The 17,735-nt window shown below is 44.2% G+C and overlaps 2 protein-coding genes and 1 long non-coding RNA gene across 7 annotated transcripts in view; 2 read left to right on the top strand and 1 right to left on the bottom strand.

Moving 5' to 3' along the window:
• The window catches only part of HAUS1 (HAUS augmin like complex subunit 1), a 983,957-nt gene that overhangs the window by 571,414 nt on the left and 394,808 nt on the right, over positions 1 to 17,735 (top strand). The gene's annotated exons all lie outside the window — the stretch shown is intronic.
• Positions 1 to 17,735, top strand: part of SLC14A1 (solute carrier family 14 member 1 (Kidd blood group)) — a 60,646-nt gene that overhangs the window by 23,322 nt on the left and 19,589 nt on the right. The window contains exons 1-4 of one of the 5 annotated variants that reach the window (XM_050767973.1): positions 8,953 to 9,628; positions 10,307 to 10,370; positions 15,147 to 15,303; positions 15,874 to 16,063. In XM_050767973.1, coding sequence (XP_050623930.1) covers positions 15,168 to 15,303; positions 15,874 to 16,063 — 326 coding nt within the window. In that variant the 5' untranslated portion in view covers positions 8,953 to 9,628; positions 10,307 to 10,370; positions 15,147 to 15,167. Of the gene's footprint in view, positions 1 to 8,952; positions 9,629 to 9,726; positions 10,371 to 10,811; positions 12,878 to 15,146; positions 15,304 to 15,873; positions 16,064 to 17,735 lie in introns of those variants that run through there. The other 4 variants (XM_050767971.1, XM_050767974.1, XM_050767976.1 and 1 more) reach the window with 4 other exon arrangements.
• Positions 10,732 to 17,735, bottom strand: part of LOC126941423 (uncharacterized) — a 43,813-nt gene continuing 36,809 nt past the window's right edge. The window contains exons 3-4 of the long non-coding RNA XR_007721297.1: positions 11,660 to 11,708; positions 10,732 to 10,818 (exon numbers count right to left, since the gene is read on the bottom strand). This is a non-coding gene — a long non-coding RNA (uncharacterized LOC126941423). The remainder of the gene's footprint in view (positions 10,819 to 11,659; positions 11,709 to 17,735) is intronic.

Below are 17,735 nucleotides of genomic sequence, written 5' to 3'. Positions count from 1 at the left end.
TCCCTGGGCTGGAGGAAGTCCTGCTCCTGTGCGTGCGAGCATCACCCTCCCATGACATGTGATGATCTCTCATGTTAACTGATGGCCTCAAGGCACCCACCAAACCTATGTGAAGCAACCAGCACCACGCAGAAGGCAGGACCTGATGGAGACTTGATGGAGTTTAATGGGATGACAAGGCTTGGCCTAGAGTGTTGCCTTCCTTTGGTGTGGCCCAGCATGCAACAGCACCCTCCCTGCTGCCAGCTGGAATGCCACCATGACTCACTTGGGCTCACCATGGCATCTCCAAACAAGACATTGGAATTTGTAAACTGTCCCCACTCCAGGGGCTGAATTCATGCCTTTTCACCTAGTCTCAAGGACAGGGATGCTTTAGAGCAGTGCTTTCCAAACAGTAATGTGCACACAAATCCCCTGGGGACCTACTGAATGCAAATTCTGATTCTGAAGGTGTAGGTGGGGCTGAGATGTCTCATTTCTAAACAAGTTCCAGGGGATGTCAATGCTGCCAATCTGGGGACCACATTCTGAGTGGCAAGACCTGAAAACATTCACCAAAGTGAGTGAAATTTAACCTGCACTTCTCCTTCCCAAGGGAGGATGATCGGCTCCACCATCTGGTGCTCACTCAGCAAGCAGTTGTTGAGCCCAGGAACTGAGATAATGGTAACACCATTGAAGGAAATCGTGAAGTTAGATACAGGAACTGTTTTAGGAGAAATAATAATAATAATTACCTTTGCTTGAATGCCTGACCTGTTCTATGATCTTGTTTGATACTTACATTTGGAAGGTAGGTATTATTAATCTTCATTAATTTCATAGTGGAATTAGGTTCAAAAAGGTGAAGTGATTTTCCCTGAGGTGTTACTGCTGGCTGGAAATTGAACCTGGTCTATTAAACTCCAAAATCTATCTGATCCCACTGTGAAGCTGTTCCTTGTTTTGGAGAGTGGGGAATTAGGGTTAAGTAGATTCAACATAGTGGTTCGCAACCCTGCCTGCACATTAGAACCACCAAGAAAAATTTAAAACCCCCCACACCCCAAACTCATTACAATAGACTCCTAGGGGAGAGATGCTCTATCCACATTTTTTATAGCTCTCCAGATAGTTCCAATGTGCAGACAAGCCTAAGAATCACTGAGTTAGCCCAACTCTTCTCCTAAGAAGTGAGCAATTGAGAAGCCAATAAATGAAATGGCAACTTTGTCAGAACTAGTATCTCTCCATTCCTTCTCCAGGACTCTTTCCAATAAACTGGCTGAACATAACATGCTGTAGTGAGATGAAGCAGAATGGGAAAGAAAGTAGGATGCAGGAATATGCCAAGGGAAAATACATAAGGAGCCGAGAATCCAAGCCAACACTGGAGGCAACACACATTTAGGAGCTGAGGAGAAGATTCCAAAAGATAGAGAATTTCACCAAACTAAAATCCTTAACATCAAGAGCAACACTTCTTCATTTAGGAGTCCTCCTGTGCTTGGCATCTCTTACGCAACGGATGGATGAGTGAATGGAGGGAATGAGAAAGGTGGTGTGGCTCTAATGGACAAGAAAGTTCAGAAGCCAAGTTGAGTAGGAAACGGGTGTCACACTGGGATTCAGGAAAGGGATAATAACAGGAAAGATGGCTTTACCCAGTGTGAATCTACCAAAGTAAGGAGTACAAAAGTGAATGGCCTCCATGAGGAAGCCATATTGTAAGGTTTTCTGATTAGGATGATTTTTTTTTTTTTTTTTTTTTTTTTTTTTGAGATGGCGTCTCGCTCTGTCGCCCAGGCTGGAGTGCAGTGGCCAGATCTCGGCTCACTGCAAGCTCCGCCTCCTGGGTTTACACCATTCTCCTGCCTCAGCCTCCCGAGTAGCTGGGACTACAAGTGCCCGCCACCTCGCCCAGCTAGTTTTTTGTATTTTTTTTAATAGAGATGGGGTTTCACCGTGTTAGCCAGGATGGTCTCGATCTCCTGACCTCGTGATCCGCCTGTCTTGGCCTCCCAAAGTGCTGGGATTACAGGCTTGAGGATTTTTAAATAATAGGATGGAATACACCAAGTAGAGAAATAAATGGAACAATCTGTTTGAAGCAAAAAAAAAAAAAAAAAAAAAAAAGGCTTCAGGCTACTCTAGGGACCATAATACACCATCTCTTGCCATAATCAAGAGAAAAGGTCAGAGGCCCCTACCATCTCCTCAAAGAGAAATCTCAGATAAACAGAACAAAGCTCTGAGTACTACACTGACCGACCACTGGGATGCCCCTGGGTAACTTTTCATCCTTCAAGACTGTCATGCATGTTAATTTAAAGTGAATTTCTCCTTTTTTTTTTTTTTTTTTTTTTTTTTTTTGAGATGGAGTCTTGCTCTGTCGCCCAGGCTGGGGTGCAGTGGTGGGATCTCAACTCACTGCAACCTCCGCCTCCCAGGTTCATGCCATTCTCCTGCCTCAGCCTCCCGAGTAGCTGGGACTACAAGTGCCCGCCACCATGCCCAGCTAATTTTTTTTGTATTTTTAGTAGAGACGGGGTTTCACCACGTTAGCCAGGATGGTCTCGATCTTCTGACCTTATGATCCACCCACCTTGGCCTCCCAAAGTGCTGGGATTACAGGCGTGAGTCACATGAATCTCTCCTTTTTAAACATTGAGGATAAAAAGCTATTGAGGATCAAGTGTGGTCCTCGCCCATAATCCCAGCATTTTTGGAGGCTGAGGTGGGAGAGTTGCTTGAGGCCAGGAGTTCAAGATCAGCCTGGGCAACCTAGCAAGACCCCTTGATTGCAAAAAATAAAAATAAAGCTATTGAGCAATTGGTTGTGAGACTTACATGGCAGTCAAGTCTCTCGGAGGTTCTTTTGACCCCAGGTTTTATAAAAATGTGAGTCAGAAGGAGCCAAAATGCTAAGTGACATTGGGCATTAGAAGTCCACACAGGGATATTGTTTTACACATCATATCACGATGTGTGTTTAAGTTTCTGCCTGGGATTTTCCATCTCACTCAGCAATGTTTAATTCATTGTCCATGTCGATGTGGGTTTGATTATGAGATCACAGACACTTCAAAGATGACATCTCCTGAACCATGCCTTAGGCATGCTTCTGTGTGCAGGAAGGACATTTCCTCACCCATCCTTGCTCCCCTGGCCCGCTTTCAGACCTCCACTGACACTTTGGGACTGACTGGCCGATGTGCCAGTGTGTCATGCTGCTGGGGGCTAGAGAGCTAAGTGACCTACCCAGGAATAAACTCTTTGACTTCACTCACATCAGCACATCCCAGCCACAATGGGCCACAGAACAAAACTAAATATTAGCCCCCAATTTAAATATGTCCCTTGGTCCAGGTGTTGGGAGAAAATAATCAGCAACCTCAGCTGAGTGAGAAAAAGACAGCAGGTAGGGAAAATGGATAAACAATGGGAAACCCATCTCTCTGTCTATGCCCTATTGCTTCCCACATTGCTATTTCTCCAGGACCCAGAATTGACACCTCAGTTGGGAGAAGGCTCCACTGGTCCCAAGAAGCTGAATTAAAACCTGGCTTCTTGCAGTAGCAGCAACAGAAACAAAGTCAATGCAAACACTTCTCCAACTAAGAGTTACAACAGTGTTTAGAGTTGCCATCTTTTGTTTAAAAGCAGGGGTTTGTGATTAATCAGGAACCATGCTTTTAGTTCTATCACCATTTATTCATCTGAATTTTGAATGAGAAATGGAAAATGTTGTATTTTTCCAATGCTGTACAGAAAGGATAATGGTGCTGTAATGCCTAGCTGATTTTTTTTTTTAAGTACTAATAAGAGATGTCGCATCCAAAATAAATAAATAAAGTCTTCTCTACTGGGTTTTAATCTTGCTTTTGAAGAAAACTTGGAGTCAGGTTTATTCTTTAACAATAGGATACCATGTTAGAGGTACGGGGATTCCCCTCTATGTCTGTAGCATCCCTACAAACTACATTTCTTAGGCCAATGCTATTATAGTGAGAGTTGCTAAGGCTGTGCTCAATTAAATCATAATACTTCAGTTTACCAGCTCAAGAAGTTGAGGATGCAGCGTGGTCTAGTTTCAAGTCAACTGATGGGACAGATCATTGAATAGTTTGCCCAGTTTGCCCTTAAATTTCTTCTGCCTTTGCCCCGCATCCCAGCCTCAGTGATACCAAGAGAAAATAAAGTAGAGGCCAGGGGAATGGGAGGAGGTGTCAGGGCCAAGGGACTTTGAATCACTCTCCAGCTCTTGGCCGCCAATTGGTGTAAGGCAGGGGAACAGTAACAGGGAGGATTCCTAATAACCCCCAAAGGTCCTTAAATCAGGCTGAGCAGACAAAACTGTGCAGCTGGCAGATACTCAGTCTCCAGTTGAGACAAATGATGAGGAAGGGGCCTGAGCCAGCTGCCATCTCCCCAGTTGCAGAAAGCAGATGCACTTTAACACACCCGCCCCATCCCAGCCATGCCCCTGGTGAGTAACTCAGATCCTGATCTACGCATGGGCAGTTTAATGTTACACATAATTTTCACCTCAAGGGTATGTAATTGGAAAGCGCCCACACTCAGGAATTCTACAAGACATTCTCAAGCTTCTCTGTCCCCTCACCCTCAACAAAGAGAATGGCAAGGACTGCAGGTCTGGAACAGAACATTCCTTTGCAGTGTGTTTTGAGCCCACTGGTGTTTTGGTTTGGTAAATCTTCAGACAAAAAGGTAGTAGATCGATCTGGGTGCCCAGCGAGTCCCATTCGCAACGGTGATGCCAGGCCATCCCACCTCCTCTTCCTGGCCCAATTATCACATCGAGCTCAACTTCCTGAGCTTGCGGCCAGCTTCCCCATATCTTTCACAGTGAGAGAACAATCCGATGCGTGTGGTTTACCCTCCGCAGAGGGCCTAAGGAAACGCGGCCATGCCAGTCCCCACCCCTCATTTTTCCCAACACTTTATTCTCTTTCTCATCTGAGCCTAAAAAGATTGAAAAGATTCTCCTACCTCTTTTCCTATTGTTCCTCATTGGAAAATGACTTTTTAAAAAAATCTTGAAGAAGCAAAAGGCGCAAGCGTGGGAGGCTGGATGATGCCCCAGGTAGTTTAGTGGATGGGATTTGGCACTCTCACCACCATGGCCCTGGTCTGATTCCTGGTCAGGGAAGCCTTTCTTCTTGCCAGGAGTGGTGGCTCATGCCTGTAATCCCAGCACTTTGGGAGGCTGAGGCGGACGGATCATTTGAGGTCAGGAGTTTGAGACCAGCCTGGCCAACATGGTGAAACCCTGTCTCTACTAAAAATATAAAATTAGCCAGGCATGGTGGTACATGCCTGTAATCTCAGCTACTCAGGAGGCTGAGGCAGGAGAATCCCTTGAACCTGGGAGGTGGAGGTTGCAGTGAGCTAAGATTACACCACTGCACTCCAGCCTGGGCAACAGAGCAAGACTCTATCTCTTTAAAAAAAAAAAAAAAAAAAAAAGAAGAAACAAAAGCTAGCTTCTCAGTGTTCAAAAAAAAAAACAAAAATGAAAATTTTTAAAAGCTAAAGGTATTGCTAGACAATATGGCTCCTCGCACAGACACACTAGCACCCCTTTTCTCAAGACATTTTAGTGCCATCTGCAAGAACTTTGTTGCAATAAACACATAAATGTCTAGAACACTAATAGTGACCCCCTTAGGCGTGGTGCATTTGTGCAGTGCACAACCTGCACACCCTTACACATTGGCCCATGACACCAGAGACCACATTATGAGCCTTACACTAGTATGATTTTAATTTAAAAGATGGAAAGGTGACAGGTGGGCATCTGATGAAAGTTGTAGGTAGGGATGGAGACTACCTGGACCCTCTGCTTTGTGAAGGAGGAACAACATCTTTGGATGCTCCCAGCTATTGAACCCCTTTTACTTCTAAAATGGATGAAATAATTTCAGGACTGCATTTAAAGGGAGCTAAAAACTTAGGGACCTCAGTGCCTCCTTTCATCACCCATCGTGTTCCCCCAGCAACGGCAGGCGGTGGAGGTTTGAGTGAGACTTTTGTACTCTGCGCTGGCTTGGCCCTTGGCTTCACTCTAGGGTATGCCTACCACAAAACATCCCCTCCAAGTGTCATTCTGGAAGTTTTGGCTCTCGTCTGGCGCCTTTTTGTCTGACTGTTTGCCAAACCAAAGAAGTCAGTGGGCTCAGAACACACTGCAAAGGAACATTCTGTTCCAGACTTGCAGTCCTTGCCACTCTCCTTGGCGGGGGTGAGGGGACATAAAAGCATGAGAATGTCTTGTAGAATTCCTCAGTGTGGGCACTGCCCAATTACATACTCTTGAGGTGCCAATTATTTGTAACATTAAATTGCCTATGCGTAGATCAGTATCAAGCAGCAATCTAGTGAAACAGTGCTATAATTTCAGATTAAAACAACACAAATTTAGAAACACCTACAAATGCAAGGTATTGTAGAAAAAATATGAAAATTGTGTTTTATCCTGTAATCCCAGCACTTTGGGAGGCCGAGACGGGCGGATCACGAGGTCAGGAGATCGAGACCATCCTGGCTAACCCAGTGAAACCTCGTCTCTACTAAAAAAATACAAAAAAAACTAGCCGGGCGAGGTGGCGGGCACCTGTAGTCCCAGTTACTCGGGAGGCTGAGGCAGGAGAATGGCGTGAACCCAGGAGGTGGAGCTTGCAGTGAGCTGAGATCCGGCCACTGCACTCCAGCCTGGGCGACGGAGTGAGACTCCGTCTCAAAAAAAAAAAAAAAAAAAAAAAAATTGTGTTTTATCCATAGTTGCATTCTGCTTTCTCCATTTTGTCACCTAGTCCTTATGTCCTCTTACATATATCTGATGAACTGCCTCAAAATCTTTCTGGAAAGAGAGAGGTCCATTATGAACAAAGAGAGCTATTGGATCCTGACTTCATCATCCTGTACTTTCTGGCTCGGATGGGACTGTGCATCGTAAGATATATTTAAAAATAATAATAAAAGACAGTACCAGAACTGTTGCAGAGCTGGGGGGCATGATTTCATGCCCAGTGAGGAATAGAGATGGAAACTGCTTTAAGTGCACAGAAGCCCACTGGGAAATCCAAATAGATTTGGGCAGAGCATGGGGAGGGGGAGGAGAGAGAAAACATCCTAGGGGCAGAAACTCCAAGGAGAAAGTCGTAGAGGAGAGCAGCTTTATGTATGTTCATTTGTGATTGTTCCAGGCAGAGAGATGGAAGGTACATTCACGTGGTATGGGAACAGAGAGGGGCACCCAAAGAGGAGATGCAAAGGAAAGACCAAGGAAAGACAATGTTAGGGCATGAACACTCAGCAAACGACTCTCTGGAAATAATAAAGGAGCTGCTGTAGAAAGAACAGGGAAAAGGTCATTGTATGAAAAATTAGGCTGCTTAAAAGCACCGAGAACACAGATATGCATGTCTTGCATCAGAAAGTTACCTAGTTCACAGTTCTTGAATGAAGTGAATGGTTTCCTCTGTACTCATAACTGCACTCCTTCTAATATCAAAGCAGAGAGCAGCGTGTCCCCTTATTCAAGCCAGGAGGAAGGTTCCATTTGGAAATCCGCAAGGTAACCAGTGCTGACTGAGAGGGGCAGACATCAGAATGGTGGCACCTCTACATGTTCAGCATGGTGGGTTAAAGATGTCATCCCTCATCACAACATTATAAAGGAAGTAAAGTTACCCCACTTTACACTGAGGAATCTGAGGCTCACAAACAGTGAGTAACATGCCTGAGGTCATACAGCTTGACAGAGAAAAGCCAGTATTCAAACTCAGTTTTATCTGACTTGGAATTCCATGTGACTTGCGCTGCCTTGTGCATACAATATGGCAAGGCTATATTTTGTGACCCCCGCTTAAGGTGTGGCTTTACAGGTACCAGGAAAAAGGCCAGGGAGGGAGGGTGGGTACAGAAGGAGGTGGTTTTTCCAAGAAGACCTGAGACTCACTACACACCCTCAGCCCTGACCAGGGCCACTGAGGCAGAAGGCTGCATAGATGTCATGTGGAGGCAGCTTCAGGATGAGGTTCATAAATATGCATCATGGCCAAGTTGAGTGAAGGCATTAATGAAAAGCAAACATACAGGCAGAAGCTGGAAATATTGGACAGCACTAGAGTGGTTAAAAGTACAAAATTTGAAGAAAAAAAAAAGTATAAAATTTGAGTCAGACTTTGAGCAAGTTATTTAAACTCTGAGCCTCAGTTTGCTCATCTACAAAATGGGGACAATAGTATAATATAGGATTTTTGCGAATGCTCAACCATTTGTGGCAGTTATTATTCTCATTACTATCATTATCACGATTATTTCTATCAGGGACAGTGGCCCATTCGCATAAGGAAGTCATGGAGACACTAGTATGATTCCTTTCATTCCCAAAGCAGGCCACTCACACTGTCTCCTGGTGATTCATTTTCCTCCTTCAGGGAAACCCTAGCAGCTTATTTTCTCCTTATTTTACCAAGGAAAAAAAGTTGGAAGGAGACTTGCCTGAACCTCAAAACTCTTATTATAAACCTAGACCTATACACACTCTGCCTGAGCTGCTCAGGGGGCACTTGGGAGGAAGGATGTCCCAAGCAGACAAGAACCCTGCGGTCTGGCAGGTGTCCAGCGGGTGGAGCCAGAGAGCTCCCAGCCACGGGCCACCTTGCCGAAGGCTGATAAGTATTATCTGCACATCCAAGCAGGCGGGAGACCCAGACGAAAGAAGACCTATGACATCTGCATGACTGGTTGTGGGATCATACATATATACATACATTTTAAATTCTGTGCTCATAAAAGTACATATGAGTTAGATTTTTGCCATAACAGAACAAGCCACAAAATTGAAATTTAAAAAGAAGGGGTAAGGAGGAGATATTTTAATTCAGTTTTAAATTTCCCTGCTATGGAATGTTTGCTTCCCGACTTTTAAAAAGGCAGCAGAGTATGTCCGAGAATTCTCACCTGGGAAGAAGGATATTCCAGGGAAACACATTTTTGTTTTCTCCTCACTGGGAAAAAGGGCAGCTGACTTTCAGAAAACAACTTGCACGTACCTTGTCTTCCCCACCCTCCCAACAGCCCCTCAGGCCCTTGCTGGAGTCTTACATCTGTGTGGAAGTTGTGTCAAGTCTAAGAAAATTTCACCCCAGGAGCAGTCGCTTAGCTTCCGAGTCCACACAGCAGCAACCTGCCCCATGGTTTTTAGTTTGACACTGTGTTGATCCTTTCCAGTTGTAAATATTTCCAAAAATATGAGTAGGGGCCAGAGGAAACAGGAGAAGAAAAAGATGTATTTTTGTAGGATTATTGCTGGTCAAAGACCCTGGAATGCTGTGGAAACAGTGGCAAAGCAGTTGGCACCATGTCAAGAACAGAGAGAGACATCAGTTACTGAAGCCAGGGGACCAGTTCCTTAGTGTTGCTTTGGCATTGATGCCTGAAGTGGGAGGAGAAAGCCGAGCCCACAAACACACAGAGCAGAGCGGGGCTCTGGGTATATAACTGTTAGGTGCCTCCCTTCAGCACCATCTCCTGAGAAGCACTCTCCCTTGTCGTGGAGCCAGGCAAATCTTTATCAGCCACTGCCTTCTGCTGCCGGGAAGCCTGCTAGAGTGGTGTAAGTACCCATCCTCATTTCTATTCATTTCCAACTAGTCATCATTTGGGGCTTGTCTTCACTGTTCTAAGTCTTGCTCTTTTTCTCTCTTTCTTCAGAAGAGAATGTTTTATCTCACCAGAATTGATGAGAAGCAGCAAAATCAGAGTTCTGGTAGACTAGAAAGCAATTTACCAAAGCCACAGCTTCCTCCTGGAAGCTCAAAGGCAGGCCTTTATTCGTGATTTCTGAAGCAAGGTGCATGCAGCACCTGAGTTGATGTGGAAGCAGGTTTGCAGGGAGGTGTCCACCCAGTGCGCTCAATGAGTCTGAGTGAATCAACACCATTAGGAGTTTCAGGCTGTGTTCTTGAAATCATAATTCAGGCTGTGTTCTTGAAATAAGTTTGAGACAAGTGTCTACGTGACTCAAAAGAAAAAAGTGGGCCACTGGGAATGGCCCTTTCCAGTGATGGATTTATGTACTCCTCTGCATGTGCTGTCATGCTGAGGGGAATGTTCTTGTGCACCCATCGGGAGAAGGAGTCAGTCACAACTGAAGCCACGAATTTGGCAGCTTCCTTGCAGCTGCACTCTCTGGTGTCTGCAATCAAGACTTCTGGGAGTAGCGTTTTCTGAGGAGGGAAGAGTTTTAACCAGGATACAGGAATATCTGACAGCATTTTGTCTCCAATTACAGCTTTAAAGAAAACTGGGCATCTCCTGCTACTTAAAATCAAAAACTACATAAAATAAAGATTATAGTAAGTACCAAATAAGTGTCAATGCTGAAAGTCTCTTTATTATGCTAGAGCATGAGTGTTTAAATGCTTTCTTCTATATCCATATTCAACACTTCATATTATTTTTAAAAGTAATAGCTGAAGCGTGGAAAATTGAAGACTTCAGGTCTCTCCAATTGCACAAACTTCTAGTACATGCTGGCAATAGAATGTATTTCATTTTGTGTAATAAAATAGAGGATATTAGTTGAATTGAAATCTTGATATTGCCTTGTATTAAAAATGCTAAGCACTGCTTCATTTTACTCGTGACCTGGGATATGAAAAGCGCTTTTTCACTTCTGCTGGAAAGCTCTTCAGGTGCAGCTTCCGGGATATTCTTGGGATGTTAACTTCAGCACACACAAGTCTTGCTGTAGATGTGTCAGCTTTGAGGCACAGGGAGACATTTGTCAGAGAGTAACTGCTTCTGACAAGAGCATAGAGTGAAAGTGGGGATCGCAGAGCTCTTTCTTTGTGGTTGTTCAACCCCCACCTGAAGATTAGTTCAAAGTGACCGTGAAGACAGTCTGTGCCCACCGCATCGCTGAGTCCTAGCCCCCACTGCCTACTCCAGCACACCGAAACTGCTGCTTCACTTGTTTGTCGACTTGAACAGAACCTTGGGTGGCATTAATGTGCCTGGCTCGACTGAAAAATTGAGAACCAGAGCTGACCTATTCCGTAAGACCCACTCTGCCTGCCACATGCTGAGTGAATTTGGATGGTGCCCACTCTGAACCTCGGTTTTCTCTTATATAAAATGAAGGCTTGAACTATGTGGTCTCTAAAATCCTACCTAGCTCTCAAATTTCCCTATCTCTTGGTTCTAGGAAAAGATTGATGTTGAGCTCAAGGAAGGGGTTCTCCAAGGTGTGTGATATTGGTGGTAGGGGAAAGGCGGGCGCCAGGCAGGGGCAGAAGGGGAAGGCGTCCACACTGAGAGAATGTGACAACCCCTGCTTGTCTCTTTTGTCATTCTTCACTCTTTCTTCTTTGTTTTTAGCTTTATATAACATGAGATCCCTACCACTGGGTTTCTTAACCATTTGTTCTTTATCAAATAAAAATATTCATAATGCAACACGCAGGCACATCATTGTGGTACAGAACTAGCCAGCTAGTTCACCACAGGTAAATACACACACATGCATATGCACATACACAGGTAAATACACACACATGCATGCACATACACAGGTAAATACACACACATGCATGCACATACACAGGTAAATACACACACATGAATGCACATACACAGTTTTTACCTGAGACATGTCAGAAGTATTTCCCAACACTGGATTTTTCCAAGTCACTCTGGTAAAGGGTAGGTTTTCAGGTTTCAGGCCAAGCCAGTAGAAAAAAGTAAAAATAGAATAAACAACAGGGGGAGAAAAAGAGAAATACCACACACACAACTGTTTCAGAACTTCTGGAAAAGGAGTGATATTCTTGGATGCAATGGAAGTTTTAAAAAGGAAAAAGAAGATTTACAAAAAGCTGCCACACTTGTGGAATTCAACTAAAAACTGTTTATTATTAACAAAGTGATGTTCAAAATTTAAGAGTTCCTGGCCTGGCATGATGACTTATGCCTATAATCCTAGTGCTTTGGGAGGCTGAGGTGGGAGGATCGCTTCAGGCCAGGAATTCAAAACCAGCCTGGACAATACAATGAGACTTTGTCTCTGCAAAAAGGAAAAATAAAAATAAAATAAAATAAATTGGATGTGGTAGCACAGAAAACAAACAAACAAAAACACCATTTAAGAGTCTCTTAAAGCAGGCTTGTGAATGCATACAAAGCGTGGCTATTATCTTACTATAGAAAACAGAGCCCACATCATGTATCCTTCTCACATTTCATAAACAAGGCCAGGGGAACCTGCTGTGGGGCAACCTGTTGCTTTGGTGTTGGTCCTCAAGATGCAGCCCTCACAATCTGCCCCCAAACATATCAGAATGTGAACCCCCTCCTCCCCCTCTGGAAGAGGCGGCTTCAGATCCAACAGCAGAGACACGCAGCAGAACGAAATCTGGTCATTGGTCCCTGTGTAGGATGACTTCCCATTTTGTGTTTTTTTAAGCAAAGTAAATGAACATTTAATTTCCATAGACAGCTGGTTGTGCTCCGCCCACTGAGAGCACTTTGGTGAAGGCAAAGTCCTCCCCCTCTGTTAGAGGTCTCCCGTGTGGGGTCACATCTTCCCTCACCAGGAACCCACTGGGCACGCTCCAGCCCTGCTCAGCTTGCCTTTTGCGTGGTCATTAGAGCTAGGGCACACGTCATACTGATTCACATATTTTTGCCCTTTGTCATGTATTGAGAAAAAGTAAGGATGAATGGACGGTCTTTGATTGGCGGCGCTGGTGACGCCCGTCATGGTCCCGTTTGGAAGGACCCTTTTGGAACTAGAGCTGGTGAAGCAGCGCGCAGAGGCATCACCCGGCTAAACTTGGCCCTGGCAGATGGGTCGCAGGAACAGGTATGCTTCCTTCGTGCAGCCTCTGGCTCGGGGGACCTGGGAGCCTGCTCCAAACTCAGGTGTATCTTTTCTGGGCAGATCCTGGGAAGTGGGGGTTGGCTGTGAGCTGAGTCAAAGGCACAGGGATCTTGGTCCAAAAAGTCCGACAGTGCTCACCTTGGTTTAGAGACTGGACCATTGAGCCGAGTTTTGACAGCCAAGGAAAAGCTGGGGGAGAAGTCACCTGGAGTTTTACATTTACCCTGCGTCTATTTTATTAGAGTGCCTTTTATTTATTGTCCCTTCTTCTTAGTTGAAATTAATGGCCTACTTCACTGGGGCTAAGATGTTTGAATATCAGCAGAAGGTCCTGGCTCCATAGCCTTGCCTTGTCTTCCCAGTTAGGATGTGTGGACTCTTAAAGTTCCCTAAGAAATGCAAATATTCTAGCATGGCAAAATTCTAGGGCAAACTACAACTGTAAGTGATGGATTTCTCCTAAGTGGTTCTCATTCCTGACTTCTAGAGCGAGTAGTCAGGGCTCCTAGGGGCTCCAGAAGGGTTAAGCAGTTCAGAATAAATGGTTCCTGGGGACTCCAAAATAGCAGCAACTGTCTGCTCAGGTCATGAGAAGACCCCTCTCTGCAGAACATCCTAGCCCTACAACCCATCCCAATTATGTTGAAATTAGATTCACAAATGGCAATAAGTCTCCTATATGTTGGGCTGTTGATTTGGAGAAAACTAGTTTAATCTTTACTTAACTCTGGGTGGCTCAACAGGAGACTCAGGCCATTCAGGTTCTCAATCACGTCTGGCCAGTTATATTATCAGGTTTCAAATCTGTATCTCCAAAATCTGAGGTGATGGGCTATTTCAAGCCCTCTAGAACAAATATATGCTGAGAATTTTGAGAACATGAATTTGTTTATTCTGAAATAGCCCATGTTCCTGCTTTGGGAGTTGATGGAAAATGCTGCTTGAGTGTTTTCATTTGATGCTGCCACCTTAGGGTTTTATAGATTCAGTTCCAGAAACTCAAGGCAGTTATGTCTTTGGGCTGCTTGTCCTTGCCTGAGCTGAAGCCTGATGCCTCCCATAAGTTGGTATGGCTTTGAAAATGGGTCACTGCAGCAGAGGCATGCAGTGTTTCTTTGGTCATGTCTTATGTGGCTGTGGCTTCAACATTTCACAATTATGCCTTCCAGGGTCTGATGATTTTGGCGTTTCTCTGCTTCCCAATTGACCTGGCTGTGCTGTTGACTGTTCTTGCACACTCAAGGTGGTTTTGCCATTGGCTTCCTCCCTCAGCCTGCCTCTGGGATTATGCCACTGGTATTCTTTTGCATCTACTATCAGCACAATGAAATCATTTTTGTCTTCAAGGTACCAAATTCTGGTGATATTGGTGCTTTCTTGCAGATACTTATCATGACAAGTGAATGGTCCCATAGTGAACACAGTCATGGTTATAGTGTTCATATGTTCCAGAGACATGTTTCCTATAATTTTGCCCTGTACATTTTTCTATCATACAATCCTTAGATTACAACTTTGGTTTTCAACAGCTTTGTCCAATTCCATCTTTCCCAGTTTCTCTATCTTGGTGAAATATCCTTCTTGCCTGGTTTTACACATTTAAATAACAAATTCCAAAAGTAAAGAGTATCTGAGACAGTCACATGACATAAGGACAAATTCAAGCAATCTTAGACTTCCAGAGGGTGGGGAGGCCATGTCAACTCACACAATTTTTAAACATTCTTCCCTTTCAATATTTTAAAAACAAAATTTTGTAAAATGAAAATTTAAAAAGGCTACCTGTCTTGGCAAGTAGCTGCTCAGCCCGCATTGGTGAACAGGCCATTCCATAACCCGATTTCTTACTCCTTAAATGACAGCATGGAGCTAACGCACTTAATTTTAGCTCTTTCTACATGATTTGACTCATTCTGTTGACATTAACTGTTTTTCAGTCTTCTCAACTAGACTGAGCTCCTTAAGTGCAGGAAATACGTGCTCAGTAAATGTTTGTTGGACCAGACACTGAACCTTATGAAATTAAAGACCAGAACTTTTCCATGGTAGCATTAGAGACACTGATGGAAAAGGTACAGTGGGATTTGAGTTTGGGTAATAAGCTCTGTGGTGGTGTTTCAGGAGGAAAACGGTGCTCTCTTAGTTCTATGGAACACAGTGGTCCAGATCTTCTACTGTAACCAGGCCCAAGGCTGGCTGATCCGGAGGGCTCTGCCTTAGGGATACTTATAAGCTCTGTCCTTCCCTTAAGGAGCCAGAGGAAGAGACGGCCATGGAGGACAGCCCCACTATGGTTAGAGTGGACATGGGTGAAAACCAGGTTTCACCATGTAAAGGGAGAAGGTGCTTCCCCAAAGCTCTTGGCTACGTCACCGGCGATATGAAAGAACTTGCCAACTGGCTTAAAGGTATTTATCCTTTCATCTTTTTGGAGAGGCAGGAGAAGTAGCTTTGGGGGAAATGGTTTCCTGGTACTTCTACTTATATCTTTAGTCATATTCTCCAACTTTTTATAAATCTCTTTACTCACCATATTTTTTTTTTACTTTTTATCTTTTAACCTGCAAACCTCTCCACCATTTTTTTTTTCTTATGGAGACAGTAGCCAGGGCCCAGCTCCTATGAGAAGACACCTGGCTTCATCTTGTAGTTTCAGTACTTAAAACTTAAATTTTACTATTGGTAATTCATTCCTTTGGCTTCAGAGTTTGTGCCTATAAGCATGATAAATAAGTGCATTAGATGCTTTCAGGAGCTTAGATTCTAGGAGGGGCAGTGTGGGTTGAGCATACTGTAGACAGATGCTTTCAGGAATCTGGGTGCCACTAAAGCAACAATGGGTTCAGAAAGAAATATTAAAGAAATATCAAAAATGTTTCACTTCCAGGAGGTTTTGCCGATTTTGCTCAGGGTGGGCCTGTGGTTGAGGAGTCTCACTTGGCTGCTTCCTTAGCTCTGGTTTACCTCATCCCTTCCAGACAAACCTGCGGTGCTCCAGTTCATTGACTGGATTCTCCGGGGCATATCCCAAGTGGTGTTCGTCAACAACCCCATCAGTGGAATCCTGATTCTGGTGGGACTTCTTTTTCAGAACCCCTGGTGGGCTCTCACTGGCTGGCTGGGAACAGTGGTCTCCACTCTGACGGCCCTCTTGCTCAGCCAGGACAGGTAGGTGTACCCTTTCAAGCCTTCTCAGCTCCCTTCTAAGACACAGGGGCTGACAAGTTACTATGGGCAACAGTGATAAAATCACATCCTTCCCAGAAGAAACAACCTTTAGTCCACAGAACTCTTTATATTTGTTTTTAGTCAGAGGTCAGGGAATCAGTTCCAGTCTCTTGCTCTTGATATCTGAATAAGTGGCTGGTCTAAATGATGCCAGATTCTTGTGGCATTATATCCTAACCAGGACTAAGCTGTAAGTAATTCCCTGGAGAGGTTCTGAAGGGATCTTCTTTAATGATTGACAAAATTATTTGTCATCAGCATTCTACTTGGGAAAAAAGTGCATATGAATTCAGGAAAAGTTTTAGTGGCTTAATAACACCCTTTATATCTTGCTGCCATGATGAGTTTAGCAAACTCATTCTTCATAGACAGTGCAAAGGTCAGCTCAGCTCCTGGAGAGAAGAATTACCAAAGGTCACCTCAGCTCCTGGAGGAAAGACTTACATAAATTCCAATTAAGTGGATTCTGACTTAAGAAGCCTTAGTGGGTGTTCTGATATATTCATTAGATTAGAAATAGCATGCACTTTATTAATTGATCTGTCATTGAAGAAGTGATGAGCTGACTCTCACCAGGGTAGTAGACAGCTCCCCACTGGCCAGTTCCTTCAGGGAGGGAACCAGTATTCTAGGTGTCTGGGATCAATGCATACTCCCAAGTGTGGTCATTACACAACTAAGCTCTTGTAACACTCGCTGCAAATTGCCTAAAGAGGTCCATGGGGAGAGAGTTAGCAAATGCTCCACTTTTCCATCAATTTCAAAGAGTCTGATTTGCTCCCCGTAGAAGAGGATTTTATAGCCTAGGTTAAACTCTATTCCAATGCATGCCAAGAAAGTCTTCTCAGTTTGGGGATAGAGTCTAGAATTGTGCTATATTGAATATTCCTTTATTATTTTGCTCCAATGAAATATGATCAACTCATATTTTATCAGATATCATTTAGAAGACAAGTCATATGTGTTAGTTTCAGATGTTTTACTTTCCTTGGTCTGAAAAGACTGCATTAAAATGGCAATCTTCTGTTTTAAGTAAATATATGTCTTCCTGTGGCTTTAACTATGGCACTCCACAACTTGTAGATGTGGCCATTAATTTTCCACTGATCAAACTCAAGCATTAACATCTCCAAGTCAGTTGTTGAGAGGACAAGTCTGCATAGTTCTCCATTGTCATGTGTAGTCCCAGTTTCTGGCTTGCACCATTGCAAATTGCATCACCTCCCATTTGCCCTCAAGGATTATTTAAGGGAGACAAAGAACTTTTGAATAGGGAATCCCACCTCTAATGTTCATCCGATTAATGTACGTGACATCCTCTTGCCTGTTGCAATGGTGCCTCCTGGCCCAGTTAGAAACAAGTCAAGAAGCAGCTGTCATGCTATCTTTTACCAGCCCCTGCGGTGTGGCTCATTGGCTGTAGCACCTCCTGTTCGAGCCCAGCATTAGGCCTCACCTACTCACTTCACCATCTTTACTCCCCTGTCCCCCTATAGACATCACCCTTGAGTGACAGGCCCTTGGGAAGTGGATCCTGTGCCTTTCATGGTGCCAGACACTGCCAACTCTGAGTTATGGGAGTCCTGGCGTGTCAGGTCAATCAGTGTAGGTA

Source organism: Macaca thibetana, chromosome 18 (genome assembly GCF_024542745.1).
Source record: "Macaca thibetana thibetana isolate TM-01 chromosome 18, ASM2454274v1, whole genome shotgun sequence".
Lineage (NCBI taxonomy): Eukaryota > Metazoa > Chordata > Mammalia > Primates > Cercopithecidae > Macaca > Macaca thibetana.
The sequence above is the reverse complement of the archived record's forward strand: the minus strand, read 5'-3'. Positions and strand labels throughout refer to the sequence as shown.